At 43.5% G+C, this 15,958-nt stretch overlaps 1 protein-coding gene across 1 annotated transcript in view; it reads right to left on the reverse strand.

Annotated features, from left to right (window-relative positions):
• Nucleotides 1-15,958, reverse strand: part of LRP1 (LDL receptor related protein 1) — a 463,435-nt gene that overhangs the window by 128,901 nt on the left and 318,576 nt on the right. Inside the window, exons 31-35 of the mRNA XM_068267473.1 lie at nt 12,595-12,689; nt 9,035-9,184; nt 8,737-8,877; nt 6,947-7,072; nt 2,777-2,908 (exon numbers count right to left, since the gene is read on the reverse strand). Coding sequence (XP_068123574.1) covers nt 2,777-2,908; nt 6,947-7,072; nt 8,737-8,877; nt 9,035-9,184; nt 12,595-12,689 — 644 coding nt within the window. The remainder of the gene's footprint in view (nt 1-2,776; nt 2,909-6,946; nt 7,073-8,736; nt 8,878-9,034; nt 9,185-12,594; nt 12,690-15,958) is intronic.

Raw genomic sequence — 15,958 nt, forward strand, 5'->3', positions numbered from 1 at the left:
CGGCCGCGAAGACGCAGTGGCATTAGCCTAGTTAGATGAATAATTGGGAAGTGACCCGTGGCACGGGAGCCGGAGGATCGTTAAGGCCGGCATGGGACAAGATGTCTGCAGGGGGCCGGTAGAAGCTCACAAACACTGGTTCGCACGACAGCCGGGGGCCCCAGCTGTCGTGCGAACCAGTGTTTGTGATTTTAAATTTCTTTTTTGCAGCTTCCAGGATGCGGTTGACAGGTGAGTGGTTCGGGAGGGGACTGTGTGGGAGATGCCTACACGCAGCGGTCCCTGTAAAAGATGTAATCATCGATTACGTCCAACCAAGCCTACCACCTGAATGCTACTTTATGCAGATCCTGCTAGATCGGTATGGCAGGCAAAGGGTGTATGACCGTGCACCTGATTGGCTGACTGGCACCTGCTGGCCAGATAGAGGTAGGAAATTGCCTGAACTGGTAGTGAGCAATTGTGTGTATTGCGGCCGGTAGAAGCTCCAGGTAAGTGACAATTTTTGTTTTTAAAAACCCACACAGAACCCCTTTAAAGGACAACTGTAATAAGAGGTATATGGTGGCTGCCATATTTATCTCTTTTTAAGCAATACCAGTTGCCTGGCTATTCTGCAGATCATCTGCAGTCTAATACTTTTAGCCACAGACCCTGAACAAGCATATGCAGATAAGGTGTTTCTGACATTATTGTCAAATCTGACAAGAATAGCTGCATGCTTGTTTCTGGTGTTATTGAGACACTACTGCAGTCAAATAAATCAGCAGGGCTGCCAGGCAACTGGTATTGTTTAAAAATAAATAAATATGGCAGATTCCATAGATCTCTCACTTCAGATGTCCTTTAAAGCAAACCTGCAGAGAAAAAAAGAAATAAAGTTAGATACTTTAGAGGGAAGCCTACAGTAGAGGGAAGGAAGCCTCTGGATGATTCAAAGGCTTCCCAGATTCTTAACCGCCCCCTCCGATGCTCGTCGGGAGCCTATTCTTTTTCACATTCATACTCCCAACTGCCTTCAAATGCGGCTGCTCTGTGCAGGCACAAGTATGCCTTGTGCCTGTGCAGTAGCAGAAAGCCACTCATTCACGGAGGAAACAGCCAGGCAGAAGTGGCTCCATGCTACTGAACAGGTGTGGCCCATACTTGCACTTGTGCAGTGCAGCCGCAAGCAAATATTCACCATGGTGCGGTCAAGGAGGATGGGGGGGGGGGCTTCTAGCTTTCTTCTACTGAGGTAAGTAGATAATGTGAGGTTTTGCAATGTCCTGTCTTGGAACAGCAGATATCCATTTTCTGATGTTTGCAAGTGATACTTCTTATATTCCTTAAAACTCTATAGTCTTTTTAAAGAGTTTGCACTGATCAGGAGGCAAGACAAATACATTTAGAGGACTGACCGTTCACCATACCAGCTCCAATCATTACATATACCCCATATGGGATAATGCTTTGTAAACAGACTTTGATTCCCGTCACTTTGTAGCACCACTAAACAGAGAATATTTGTATGTAAAGGCAGACCTAACAACACTAATTTATATAATTAATATAAGTCAAGCACAAGAATGACAAGAAGCCTACAAGGAGTTCATTGATTAGGACAATTAAGCTAATTGCACAGTCCCAGCTGGCTACAGTAATGGTCAGTATGTCTCAAAACCAATTTCCACATATATTTGATATGTCAAAAGGGAATGAACAGTGTTTTTGCCATTATTGGCTGTATATAGTGACAGCATCTCTAAAGCCTCATCTACACGGTACAATTTTCCATCAAATAGACGGATCTATTAGATAGATTTAATAAGAAATTGCATCGTGTGTATACGTCCAAATTGCTTCAGATCAATTTTGTGATAGATTTTGGTTTGATAAGTACCCAAAATCTATTGCAAAATCTAACGTAATCCAATTAGACCGGTTGGAAATTATCTAATAGATCCGATCTTACAGAAGTTGTACCGTGTAGATGAGGCTTAACAGTGCTGTATAATAGAGAATGCAAACTATAGTCCATTACAAAACAATAGGATACACAGAATGCACAACTGAACAATCACAATTCACTAGCCCTTATTTGGTTTTACAGACTTCTGGTATTTAGGGTATTCTTGCGCTCACTGTAAAAACCTTGCCAGTTTCATCAGCAGATGGTGCTCTAAAGAGATATCACATTGTGAGGTACAGGATGAGACCGCCACATTAAAACAGACCTGAACTCAGCACTTCCTCTCTGCTCTAAAAGATATGCAACGGCATAATAACCTTTAAAGAAAAATATTTATTTGTTACAGCTAATATAAATCCTGAAATAATTCTACTTCCTGCTTTCTTGGAACCACATATATAGTTAATATCCTGTGCTTTCAAATGAGCTTATCTGCTGTGGCAGTCAGCTGACACAGGGGAGAGATCAAATTAAAACTTCTGATTAGACACAGATGAGGGGGAAATAGACAGGCTAAACTCTCTAAATACACACAGAGTGCATCTCTATATATAATTTGCAAGTGTCCCTGCGTCTGTCCCTGTGTCAGTGCTTTTTTGCACTGCGCATCGGCAGGGACAGACGCAGAGACACTGCCGAGAGCCGGAGAGGATGGGGCCAGAAGGGGCAGGCATGTGTGCACACGGCAGGTGGGCGCACGCATGCGCACGGCGGATTAGTGACAGACCTAAGGTCACTAGTTTCTCTAGGTTTTCCTTCTGTCCTGTGCAAGAGTTCAGGTCCACTTTAAAAACCTACGAAAGCTTGAAACTCAGGTGGTCTCACCTGCATGAAAGTCCATTCCAACTGCCAAAGATGTGCCAGAAACTGGAACCAAAGCATCAGATTTATCCTGCGGATCCAAAGGAATGCCCCGTATGCCTTCATGAACAGAGTACAATAGGAAGGAGCCAACACCTGCAAAGAACAAGGAAGCATTGTAATCTCAATTATGATTATCACTGTGAACTGGTTTAAAGTGGAGTCCTGATCAACGATGCAATATAGCATCATTTTTATTATATGACCTCATTTGCAGCTACCAGCACAGCAACAGCCTGCTTATAGAGTAAAGGCCAGCTGCCAGGCCAGCTCACATCCATTCACTGTCATTATCCTGGTGATCTACTCTACTGCCCAACACCTCCATGTCCCTCAGTGCTGCCTGTAATACTGCTGCCAGAGTCATGCCATAGAGGTTCCCTATTGCTGATGATCTCCCATCCACTGATACGCAGGTCACTAACAGTAGAGCCAACGGTTCCTGCATCACCTGCTGAATGAAGATGGATCAGTAGTGGTAGAAGGCATGCAATCAAGGCTCATCTCTTCACTGTGTAATGCTAAGTATGCACCTTTGATAACGGTTACTCTATGCAATTCTACCAAGTTATTCCGAGTGACAGCTTAAGAGCAACAGCTGTACAGACACACTACTTGACTCATGCTTTGCTGCTTACGTAAATGAATGTTTAGATTTTGGTGATGCTTTTGTGTGTGAAGATTTTATGTGACCAGTCCGATTACGAGGCTCCCAAGAGGCAGTTTGGTGTAACCATAATTGCCTTTTGACATCCTTTTCCATTGAAGGATGTCTACAATCTCACTTTTAGTGGAATATTTAACTCACCCTTGCTCGTCCCACAGAGATAAGTAATAATACCCTCATCCTATCACCGGACTTTTGGAATCTAAATTCATTGCATTTAGCGACTGTCAACATTATGGGCTTGAGAGTTAACATGCCTTATCAGAGTTAACACGCCACTCCAATAGGCTTCCTGTCAAGTTTCCTGTCAAGTGACAGGCAGCCTATTGGCCAATCAAAGTGCAGGGATAATGGCCTCGATTCATCATTCTCTTTAAGATAACTTTTCCCAGTTTGTTAAATTACCGAATTCGAAGTTTAGCGATTTCTAGTTGTATTCATCAAGGTTTTTCCTCATTCGGTGTGAATTCGATAACAATTCGGTAACCATTCGGTAACGTGTCGATATTTCCATTTTACAGTGGTACTTTAACACAAGGCCATACGATTCCCATGGAATTGTGGGTAAAAGGCAGTCCTTTGAGCACTACGTAGCAACATTCTGAATAGGACTTTACACCTGGACCAGGATTCTGAAAGTGGTTGGGACAATCCCACAATTTGATAGGAGCCTTTTCTAAAAAATTATAGTGCAGCTAGCAAATTAGTTAACCCTGACACTGCCTGTGTTCTCTTACAAGATGATTAAAGAGAAATGCAGATGTCGTGTTATAGCAAATAAATCTATTCTCTTACAAATGTATATGGTTGCAGACCTTATTCTTGCCCTTCTGCGCCTTTGAATCACTCTCAGCTGATACATAACCACTTCAAATGGCTCCATCTTCTCTGTCAGCAATGATCTGACAGGAATAACGACAGAGCAGTGAAGGAGATAACTAATCCTAAATGTAACGCTAAACCACGCCCACTTTCTTTTTCATGAATTGCACTTTATTCCGTTTTAGCGAATCGTTACCGAATCGTTACCGAATGTTCGCTAACAGCTGTAGATAACTTTGATGAATCCTGAAATGAAGTTAACAAATTCGGTATTTTACCAAACTGTTGTTAACAAATTTGCTAAGTGTTGATGAATCGAGGCCCAAGTCCTTTGAAGTAAACCTGTAATGAGAAAAACCTCCCCTGGGGGGTACTCACCACGGTAGGGGGCAGCCTCCGGATCCTATCGAGGCTTCCCCTGTCCTGTGTCCCACAGCGGTCTCGCTGTGCCCCTCCGAACAGCGGGAATGTACATTTTTACCTCCCAGGCTCCAGCGCAAGCGCAGTATCGGCTCTCCACCTCGGAGATAGGCAGAAATAGCCAATCGCTGTCGGCCGCTCTACTGCGCAGGCGCAAATCAGACCCGAAGGAGAAAGGCTATTTTCGCCTATCTCCGTAATTGTCTTGGTGTATTATGTGTGTGTTTCATACCCCAGCACAACGGAAATGCAAACTAAATCTTTTGCTGGGTACACACGGTGAGATTTTCCGCTCAATTTTGCGATCCAATCATTATTTTCCGCACGATTCTGCACTCGATTCTGCGCTCGATTCTCTTATCTTCATTTGTTTTTCTAATCTTTTTCCATTTACTACTATGAGAAATCGAGCGCAGAAACGATCTGGAGTAATATCGGACATGACGGATTTTATCAGTCGGATCCATCTATCGTACGGAAAATCATACCGTGTCTATTAGGCATTAGGCCTTCACATTGTTCCTTCAGTAGAAAGACTGTTATTTCTGAAGAGAGACTTCGATGTTAATCAGGCAGATAAATGCTTTGACTAACTACTGCAATTTCAGATTAACACAAGTCCATCTAGTGTCTCATTTCTACTACTGCATTATAATATCAGACTCACATATTAGTAAGTAAATATTTATTTCGATTTTTTTCCTGATCCACTTCTTATTCCCCCTTTTACCTGCTATTCAAATATACCATTAGCGATGAGCTGTATTAGGACTAGTTCAGACGGACAGCATTGGTCCGTCTGAACTAGTGCAGCGGAGGATGTACCATCTACGGCAGCTGCAAAAGTTTGGCCTACCTCAAAATCTAATGGGGCAGCTCTACACTGCAATTATCGAATCCACCATAACATCATCTATGACTATATGGTTTGACTCCTGCTCAGCATTAGAAAAGGGGAGGCTGCAGCGCATCCAGAGCTGGGACAAGGTCCTCCAGCACCCAAGGCTGAGACAGCAAAGTGCGCCCCTCCATCCCTCCCACCTCAGCTGTCACACACTGATTGCTATTAGACTAAGAGGCGCCACAGGGCCCACAACCTCCCCAACACCTTAATATCTAGTTATCTGGCTTGCAGTCACTGCCATGTATCCCCTTTTCTTATTTCTTTCTGCTTCAAACACAATTAGGAATGACAGCTGGATGAATTCTGCGCCCCCTCCTACACTGCGCCCTGAGGCTGGAGCCTCTCCAGCCTATGCCTCGGCCCGGCCCTGAGCGCATCATCCGAACAGCGGAAAGGATAATTGGCTGTAGCTTACCTTCCCTGCAGGATCTTTACGCTAGCAGGTGCAGAAAGAGAGCGACCAAGATTGCCTCTGACCCCTCTAACCCTGCTCACTCCATCTTCCAGCTCTTGCCTTCAAGAGTAAGATTCCGGTCAATCGCTACCAAAACCTCTAGACACAGGAACAGGTCTTTTCCTCAGGCGGTAGCCATACTTAAAGGGACTCAGAGCTCAAACTAGAATAGAAAATGGTACTCACCTGGGGCTTTCTGCAGCCCAGTGTAGGTCTGGAGGTCCCACGCCGGCGTCCTGGCTACTCTCCCAAGGGCGGTCCAAAAATGGCTGGCCGGCGGCTCCCGGCGACACCGGCTCGGAGTGTTGGGCTCCTTCTTCCCCATACATCACTGATGTAGTCACCACGCCGGCCGCCTCGTGTCATCACGGCGGCCAGCGTGGCAGTACGGCGCATGCGCGATTAAACCGCGCATACGCCGTACTGTCATGCCGGCTGTGTTTGTGGTTCTGTGATCCATGAGGGGCTTAAAATGTGATGAAGGAATGATGGGAATCAATGCAAACTAATGCCAAAAGCGTTTCTGAGCAGTAACAGGAAAGTATTTAGCATCAGCTAAACGAGACACTGGCAGCTGTCTGTCTGAACCGGCCCTTAATATAAATACAAGCAAAAAAATTTCAATACAGATGCTTACTGAATACATAAACACATAACATAAACCTCCAAAGAAGATATAAACAGAATATCAAGAGGGTCTCCTCTAATCTATTGATTTAACCAATAAATTGTCCTGATCTTACTGTCTAACATAGGACAATACTCTACTGCACAGGAGTTTCAACCACACATCTGCACTGTACAGACAGCTCCAGAAACACACGGAATTCTGCGTAGTTGTATATGAGATACAATCAGGAGACTCACCTTCACAGGTCTGTTGTCCGGACCTCAGGCTGTATCCTGCAGTGCACATGCACGACCTTGTGGTAGCAGAGGTTGGAAGACACAGCTGAGAACATTCTCCATTATTCACAGAGCAATTGTTTGAGCCTGAAACAAAGGCCAGGGGAAATAAGCATCTGAGAAACTAGCCTTGTTTATCAAATATCTTTTGACACTTCGTGTGCTCAAATGTTCCTACACTGACAGTATGATAAAGAAGCCTTATTCATCATATTATCTTGAGAAAATCTGCACTTGTTGCTTGTCTCAAGCAATCCCACCACATCCTATTTCCATACTGCATTGGATGAATGACAGGGAGACTATCATCCCTTTTTTTATCTAAAGGTAAAATATATAAGAAATTCCATGTATTATTATTAAAGTTTATGTATAAAGTGCTACATATTATGCAGTGCTGGACAATTGATAGAGGAGACATTACAGCATTATACAATGTTATAGCATTCATCAATGGTACACAAAATAGTGATGTAACAATGTAGGGATAAATATAGAAGATGAGTCACTGAGTCCATATGGTGGTGGAGAAGCACGAGGAAGAAGGGTCTGCTAAATAGCTGTACAATCTGAGGTGCGGGGAGGGGGACAAAAGGGCACCCCCTCTTGTCCCTCTTCCCGCACCTCAGATTGTACGGCTGTTTAGCAGGCCCTTCTTCCTCATGTGCTTCTCCACCACCATGTGCTTCTCCGCCACCCTCTCTAAGGGAGGGGGATGGAGCTATGAAGAAGCAGGTAAGTAATGGTGAACAGATGGGTCTTCAATTGCCTGACTGGGGGAGGGGGGAGGAGACAGTTCCATAGGGTAGGGGCTGCCCTGGAGCTTTGCAAGTGAGCAAGTAATCCAAGATAAAAGCAACAGAACATTTCTTGCGACAGTGAGCATTATCAGCTTGGGCAACAGCCCACTATCCTTGGCAGTAAATACTGTATTTTTTGGACCATAAGACTTACCTTTTCTCCCCCAAAAGTGGGGTAAAAAAGTCACTGCATCTTATAGTCCAAATGCAGGAAGTTCCTGACCTCCAACCCGCCGCAATGCCAAAGACTCCCTGTGCACAGGACAACACAGGAACAAATGGAGGACACAAAGGAGCACACAAGGAGGATACAAGGGGGGGGGGGGGGGGCAGAGGAGGACACATGGAGACACAAGAGGGCATGAGGAACAAAGGGGGCATAATCCACAAGATGCCCCTTCAACATGGATGCACCAGGTTTAGTATATATTTTTCCCCTGGTTTTTGTCCTTCAAACCTAGATGCGTATTATGGTCAGGAGCATCTTATAGTCCAAAAACTAATGGTACATACGGTGTGCTTGTACCATGTGTGCCTCCCAAGCAACCCCCCAAAAAAGATACAGCGTGAGCAGCCATACCAATAGCATTAAAAATGCCAAGACTGAACAATCAATATTAAGATTATAAAAGCAAATCAATATATTTCATCTTTTGTGGAATTTGTTCTGTTGGTATAAACCCTCTATGAAAACTAAATCTTTTTTTTACATAAGAGTTGCTTTACGAGACTCGGGCAGAGGAAGATGATCCAAAAAGACCTAAAAGTATGGATTCTGGTTTTGACTCCAAATATGCATTATACAGTATGTAACCTGTACCTCAAACCATCATCCTTAATTGTGATATTGACTAAATGGTGTGTACCCAGTAGCCATGTTTTGGCTTGCTTGGACACACTTGCCTAGTGTTTGTTTTAGGAATATATCTAGCAGATATTGATTGCACTTACCTTTCTGGATTTCTTCATCATACACCTTCATATGCATGACCTGGTTAGTGTGCTGCCGTAGGATTCTCGGGTCTGAGCCATCTTTCTTATTACATGTTCCCATTTTGTCAGAAGCATGGTCAGCCCACCACAGTTTGTCACCTACGGGGATCACAAAATAGATTGGCACAGAATGTAGTGGCCAATATTTGTACAAACAGAAGCTATACATATATGCATTATAATCCATAAGTCTAACATGAAAAGCTCCAAACTCATTACACTTCTACTGAAAAACCTCACAGATGCCCATATTTACCCATAATGGCCAGTGCTGTTGCTTTTCCCAAGTAGGTCTTCATTGTGAGGAATACTTCTAGTCCTTTACCGTTGAAGTTACATCGGTTAATGGTACCATCCCCAGAACTGATCCAGTACAATTTTTTGTCCACAAAATCAATGGATAAACCTGCAGTAGAGGAAAAAAAAATCAAAAAAGGTAAAAGAGCATGCATCTTGTTAATTTAGATTTCTTATCTCTATGTATAAAATACAAGTGTCCCTGCGTCCTGTCCCTGTGTCAGTGCTTTTGCGCTACTGCGCATGTCCTGCACCGACACAGCCGTTAGGACATGACGCAGGACGGGGCAGGAGGCGGGTCGGCAAAGTGGGCAGGCAGGTGCGCGCGGCGAGTGCACGCTCAGGCACCGGCGAAAGACCTAGAGCCCGGTTTTAAACGGGCTTAGGTCAGCTAGTAACTAATAATTTACCTTGAAAAAAATATACTTTTTCTACTAAAGAAGCACAAAATATTGCAAATAAACATTTTTGTAGGGGTGAGGTTGGGGATAGGGGAGAGGGATGTGGGACCTCTGCCTGATATATTTACTTCTGTCTGCGTTCAAGTTGGTAAGACTTCCCAGCATTTCCTGCTCTTTGTGACATTCACAATCAGGAGGGGAAAGGCACAGAAAGCTACCATAATGCATATTCTAAACCTTCCCCATAAAAGTTAAAAAATAAACATCTCAGGTACATGAGGGGTTTTATGTAGTTATTTTAATGTCCATCTCCCATACAGAAAAAAATTAAACTAGTTATACATCCCCTGTATTTAGATGGGTTTTTCTCATCTACATAATTTTATGACCTCTAATTATTGATCAACAAGACAAGATGCATCCGCTGCTCCTGTATTAGCCTGCAGTGTGCTAGGGTTGATACAATATGCAAAGGATAGAGAGAAAAAAGAAACCCTGTATACAGCACCACTCAGGACAAATTTATGTAGTATCAAAAAATATACATATCTTTATTGTGTCAAAATGATAATATAGTGCACTTCACATAATATTCATGAATTAAAAACAATTAAAAGATGGGGCACAAACCCCAAAATCTCTCTCTGCCATAATAACACTGTGCAAAATGCAATGTGCAAAAGTATATATGTATGTACACACAGAATAATAATAGTAGCCTCCTGTGTGAATTCAGAAATTGTCTCGTAAATCCTCAGAGGGCTCTGTAAATGAGCCCTGCTCGGATAGAACCCGGGTTCAGTACTGTTGTGATAAGAGACAGCTATTACCTGTCATATGTGAAAGACAAAAGCAATAAACCTAGGAAAAACCTTGAAAAAACAACAACACTCTTGATTATATAAACAGTGATCAGTATTCATTCCCAACATGACTGTGATATAAATGAGCATAAGAGATAGGCAGGACCAGTGAATAAAGCAAGGGAGCAGCCTGTAGTGAAGAAAAAGTGCAATACTTAGCCCAGCAAGATGAAGATGGAGGCAGGCACAGCGGAGGCAGAGAGAGGCAGAAGGTCCCCTCAAACGGACCAACTAGTTTCGCGGGTATAACCCCGCTTTTTCAAGATGCGAGGGAGACCTCTAATTATTGATCGGTGAACGTCATGCTACAGTCTGACTGCAGAAAAATGGCAGTTTAAAACCCTGGATTCTTAACCCTTACAATGTAATAATGTTCATTATTGTCTGCCAGCTTAGTTCATGAATACGTGCCCCTATCTTAAAGTACAACTGAGGTGACATGTGACATGATGAGATTGTGACAGATGATGCTGTGTTCCTTTGTTTCTTCCTCTACCTGAAAGAGTTAAAAATAAGGTATGCAAGTGACAGTTTTTGTCTGGGTCGGACTATAGCGTTACCCTCACCGATAAGGATTTACAACCATAAAACACTTTTCTGGCAGTAAATAGCTTCTGAGAGCAGGAAAGAGATAAAACAATCAATAGTTCACAGATTTTAGCTCTGACCAGTGGCGTAGCTAAGGAGCTGTGGGCCACGATGCAAGTTTTACAATGGGGCCCCCCAAGCACTTTATGTATAACAATTGATACAGCGCACCAAAACCTGCCAATGGCAACTACAGTGTCAGAGGTGCAAGAAGGGGATGGGGAACAGTTTAATGATTACCACTATTCAAAGTATCTATAGAAGTGATTATTATGAGCACAGGACCAATAGAGAGCTAATACTGTGGATGAGGAAGGGCCCTTTAGGGCCCCTCTGGCCCATGGGCCCCGATGCGGTCGCAACCTCTGCACCCCCTATTGCTACGCCCCTGACTCTGACATACTTTAATGAATGTGTAATTGAGCCAATGAAACAGTAAGAACTTAAAAACTTGATTTAACTATAAAATAAAACTGTAGGATATCTAAAAAAAAGTCATTTTTAGGAGAAGGAGGAAAGATACAACTGTATATCTAATCAGTTTATTTTCACCTCAGATGTCCTTTAAGACATATTGCTTTGAGATGGGGGCTATAGCCAAAGTGAGTAAACATGTTGTGACAAACCTGGCAATCCTCAGCTCAATAAAGCAGATGTTAAAAAAATGTACCCCCTTTAAAAAAAACCTTAGGATAAAAGGATCTTTTTTTTTTTTTTTAAAGAACTATGTCAAACAGTATGGTATGGATACAGATGCGCTAAAAGAATAAAAGTAACTAAAAAGTTTAAAACTTGAGAAGGTAGTGGTGGACTTACCTTTTATTATTTACATACTCCAGGGGACAATGCAATGCGTTTCACAGGTGTGACCCCGCTTTTTCAGGCAATAGACTGGAGTAAATGCGAAGTAGGTCTGTAGCAGAGCCAGGTGCCTCTGTCCTCTGGGGTCAGGTCTAATCTCCCCACCTGCTATTACAGTGGTTGCCTTGTTGAGGTAACCCTGCCTTGTGAGTACAACATATTTACTCTACCTACTTCATCCCTTACAGCCAGTACATACTACATTATATCAGGCTCTTGGTGTCCCCAATTAATGTCAAACAGTGAATTAAATATAAATCTATATCAGTAAGTACAGCAGCAGATACTGCTTTAAAGGACATCCGAGGTGAAAATAAACGGATGTGAAAAACAATTGTATCTATCCTCCTGTTGCTAAAAATTACCTTTTTTTAAGATACCCCACAGTTTTATTTTATATTTAAATCTAGTTTCTAAGTTTTTACTGCTTCATTGTCTCTGATCTGACACCTTCATTGAGGTATGCCAGATCTCAAATCTATGAAATATTGACCCTTTTTATCTCAGCCATTCACTGACAGGATTTTGTGGCTGTAATTACTTATCAGTGAGGTTATGCTATAGTCTGACTGAGTCCAACCCGGTCCCAACCCGGACACAAACTGTCCATTGGATACCTGATTTTTAACTCTTTCAGGCAGAGAAAGAAATAAAAGGAACACAGCCTAGTTATTTGTGTGCTTGGCACTGTGCATACACAGGACTATATCTTCATATCACATGTCACCTCGGTTGCCCTGATTGCACAGATTGAGGTGCATAACTGTGTATGGACAAGGGAGTTACACATTGTGAAGCTTGCTTACCAACTGGTCCCTTCTGACCAACGAAGAGGACTTGTCGCTCAGTTCCATCCATATTTGCCATGCTGATGTTGTCACCATCTGTCCAGTACATCTTCCTGGAAGAAGCATACTGAATATTAAATGTCTGACTAACATAGTGTGTGCCCAGAACAAGACATGCTTCACCCTGAGGCAATTACCTAAAACGAACTTATCCACAGGCTAAATATTCAAGCGAGATAATCACTGCTTGGAGAGTAATCAGGTTAATATCCTCTAGAGATGTAGCACAGAATATTCTGTACCTCAATAACGCAGAGGGTCGAAAATTGATTTTTTTCAATCAAGTCCGTCATGAACCAGGAAAACCGAAATTCACAAAATGTCGGAGCACTGCCACTGGTTAAAGACATTTCAAAACTGGTAATTTTCATGTCAAGATGTTCAGGTCAAAATGTCTGCAGCTTAAGCCCACACACTGTTATACAGAATCTTGTAATTACTTCTTTACGGATGCAAAAAAAGGGTAGATCAGCGCATCACCAGTCCACCTCTGATTGGGTACAAACAGAAATGTGCTGAGCCCCTCCAGAGACAACAAACAAACCTTGGTAGATCAGTGTGTAGCAAGCACCCACGGAGGGAAAAAGGTGATGTGCTGGAACTTGCAGTGCCTGTGCACACTCAGAAACTTCCAACGTCTTCTTCAACAGTCAAGTCAGCACCATCGGATAGTAATTAAGCTCTTTTATTGGTAAAAAAACAGCATAACAAGCATTACAGCGACAGCAGCGCTGTTTCGGTCCTCAGACCTTTCTCAAGCTGTATCAAGCGATGTAACATCGCTTGATACAGCTTGAGAAAGGTCTGAGGACCGAAACAGCGCTGCTGTCGCTGTAATGCTTGTTGTGCTGTTTTTTGTACCAATAAAAGAGCTTAATTACTATCCGATGGTGCTGACTTGACTGTTGAAGAAAACAAACAAACCTTGAACCCAAACCCAGAAGCTCTGCATATGCACTAGTTGCGAACTATTAAATTGGAGCAGCTGACCATAGAAATAAACTTACAGTTTTTGTACACAGTGGAGAAAGGCAGCACTACTTAGTAAAAACTGCATCCAAATGACTAGCTGCATGAGTGTGCAGAGCCCCATGATAGCTTGCATGCAAATTATTAAGTACTTGACCCTCCTACCAAGATGAGGTCATCCTCTGCGGGAGGTGCCCTACCTCTAACCAAATTAGAAAACATGCATATGCATACCCTGGGTGCGACACGGTGTCGCACCCACGTTATGCATACGTGTGGTGGGAAGGTCAAGTACTTGATAATTTGCTTGCAAGCTATTATGGAAACCAACATCCTGCAATGGTAATTTTGTGCATCTGATTTGAATGCAGGGTGTATATGTTGTCTATAAGTAGGCTCTGCACACTCATGCAGCTAATCATTTCAATGCAGTTTGTCTTAAAGGCACATTATCGATTGACATGTTTTTTTTTTCAATTGAAATAGGAGATGTTTGGGAAGTGCTGCTAAGTGTTGGTGTATACATCTGAATCCTTATCTCTCTGTTTATTGTTATTTAATCCCGTTCACACTTTTCTGATGGCAGTATGCTGAAATTCTGAAGGCAGACTCAGCCATGAGGAAGGGGGGGGGGGGTTCCTTCACAGTGCATCCTTAACTCTGTGTGTGCAGAGAGTTCAGTCAGAGATGGGCAGAGCTTTCTCTCAAATAGAGCAGAGGAAATGCATTGTATGTGCAACATAAACATCTGTAATTGTGTGTGAGAAACCCGATATATAAAAACAAAGGCCTGTAATCTGCTGAAATATTACACTGTTCTTAGCATGTCAGGTTGCAGATATTCTTACAGATTCATACCTCTGCAAATGAGACATTCCAAACATAGCTAAAATGTACACACAATGAATTACAGCTTTTGCCTCTGATATTTAACATGAAAAGTAGGAAAATTATTACACAGCTACTTAAATATTATTTGTACATTGTCATTTTAGAACACATGGTTTGATAGAGTTCCTTTACAGAGACACTGAAGTCTCTTAAAAAAATCAATTTTTTATAACAAAATCCTCTTTAACATATTATCCCTAACTAAACCGCCGCATCCCCACCGCTGTACACTATCTAAATCCACCCTAAGTCGCCCTCCCTCTCCCCTGCAAAATTTCTTGGTCATGGATTTTGCTGCCAGCATTAGCTTCCGTGTGAGGCAGGGCTATGAGCTGCAGCCCTGCCTCACACGCGTCTGTCAGCAGCGGATCTCCGCCTCTCCCCCGCCCCTCTCAGCGAAGGAAGACTGAGAGGGGCGGGGGAGAGGCAGCGCTGCCTGGAGTGCCCCCGGGGAGTTTGGGGGGATTTAGTTAGCGTAGAGCGGCGGGGATGCGGCAGTTTAGGTAGGACTATTATGTTAAAGAGACTCTGAAGCGAGAATAAATCTCGCTTCGGAGCGCATAGTTAGCAGGAGCACATGTGCCCCTGCTAAACCGGCGCTGTAGCGCCGCTAAACGGGGGTCCCTTCACCCCCAAAACCCCCACTGCAACACTTGGTCGCAGACTTGGTCGCTCCTGGAGGCAGGGCTAACGGCTGCAGCCCTGCCTCCAGTCGCGTCTATCAGCAGCGCATCGCTGCCTCTCCCCCGCCCCTCTCAGTGAAGGAAGACTAAGAGGAGCGGGGGAGAGGCGGAGATACGCGCTGACAGACGCACGTGGGGCAGGGCTGCGGCGGTTAGCCCTGCCCCAACCAGGAAGCGATCCCCCGCTGAAACGAGGGGATTTGGGGGTGAAGGGACCCCCGTTAAGCCGCGGGATTGCGGCGGTTTAGCAGGGGCACACGTGCCCCTGCTATCTATGAGGTCTGAAGCGAGATTTATTCTTGCTTCAGACTCTCTTTAAAGGCGATTTTGTAATAAAAAACGGATTTTTTAGAGACCTCAGAGCCTCTTCAAGTAACGCTGCTTTTCTCCGCTGTGTACAAAAACTTGCTTACGGATGTACTGTGTTTGTAATATTAAAAAAAAAAAAAAAAAACCCAAACCTCAAACAGTGATTAATAAAGTGCAAAATGCAGCACATTACGATTAACTGCTACATAAGAGATGTCCATGCCCACTCCCAGGTCAAAGGGAACCTGAAGTGGGAGGAATGCAGAGGCTGCCATTTTCATTCTCTAAACAATCAATGCCTGTTGCCCGATATCTGTGCTGATGCTCCGCCTCTATTACTTTAAGTCACTAGGCTACCATGAGCATGCAGATCAGATCTGGTCCCACTCCACTGGCTGCATGCCTGTTGTAGATGTAAGACTCAAAGACCAATAAAAATAAAAACTCAGCATGTCAGCCAGGCAACTGGC

This window comes from Hyperolius riggenbachi, chromosome 2 (assembly GCF_040937935.1).
Source record: "Hyperolius riggenbachi isolate aHypRig1 chromosome 2, aHypRig1.pri, whole genome shotgun sequence".
NCBI classification, from domain to species: Eukaryota; Metazoa; Chordata; class Amphibia; order Anura; family Hyperoliidae; genus Hyperolius; species Hyperolius riggenbachi.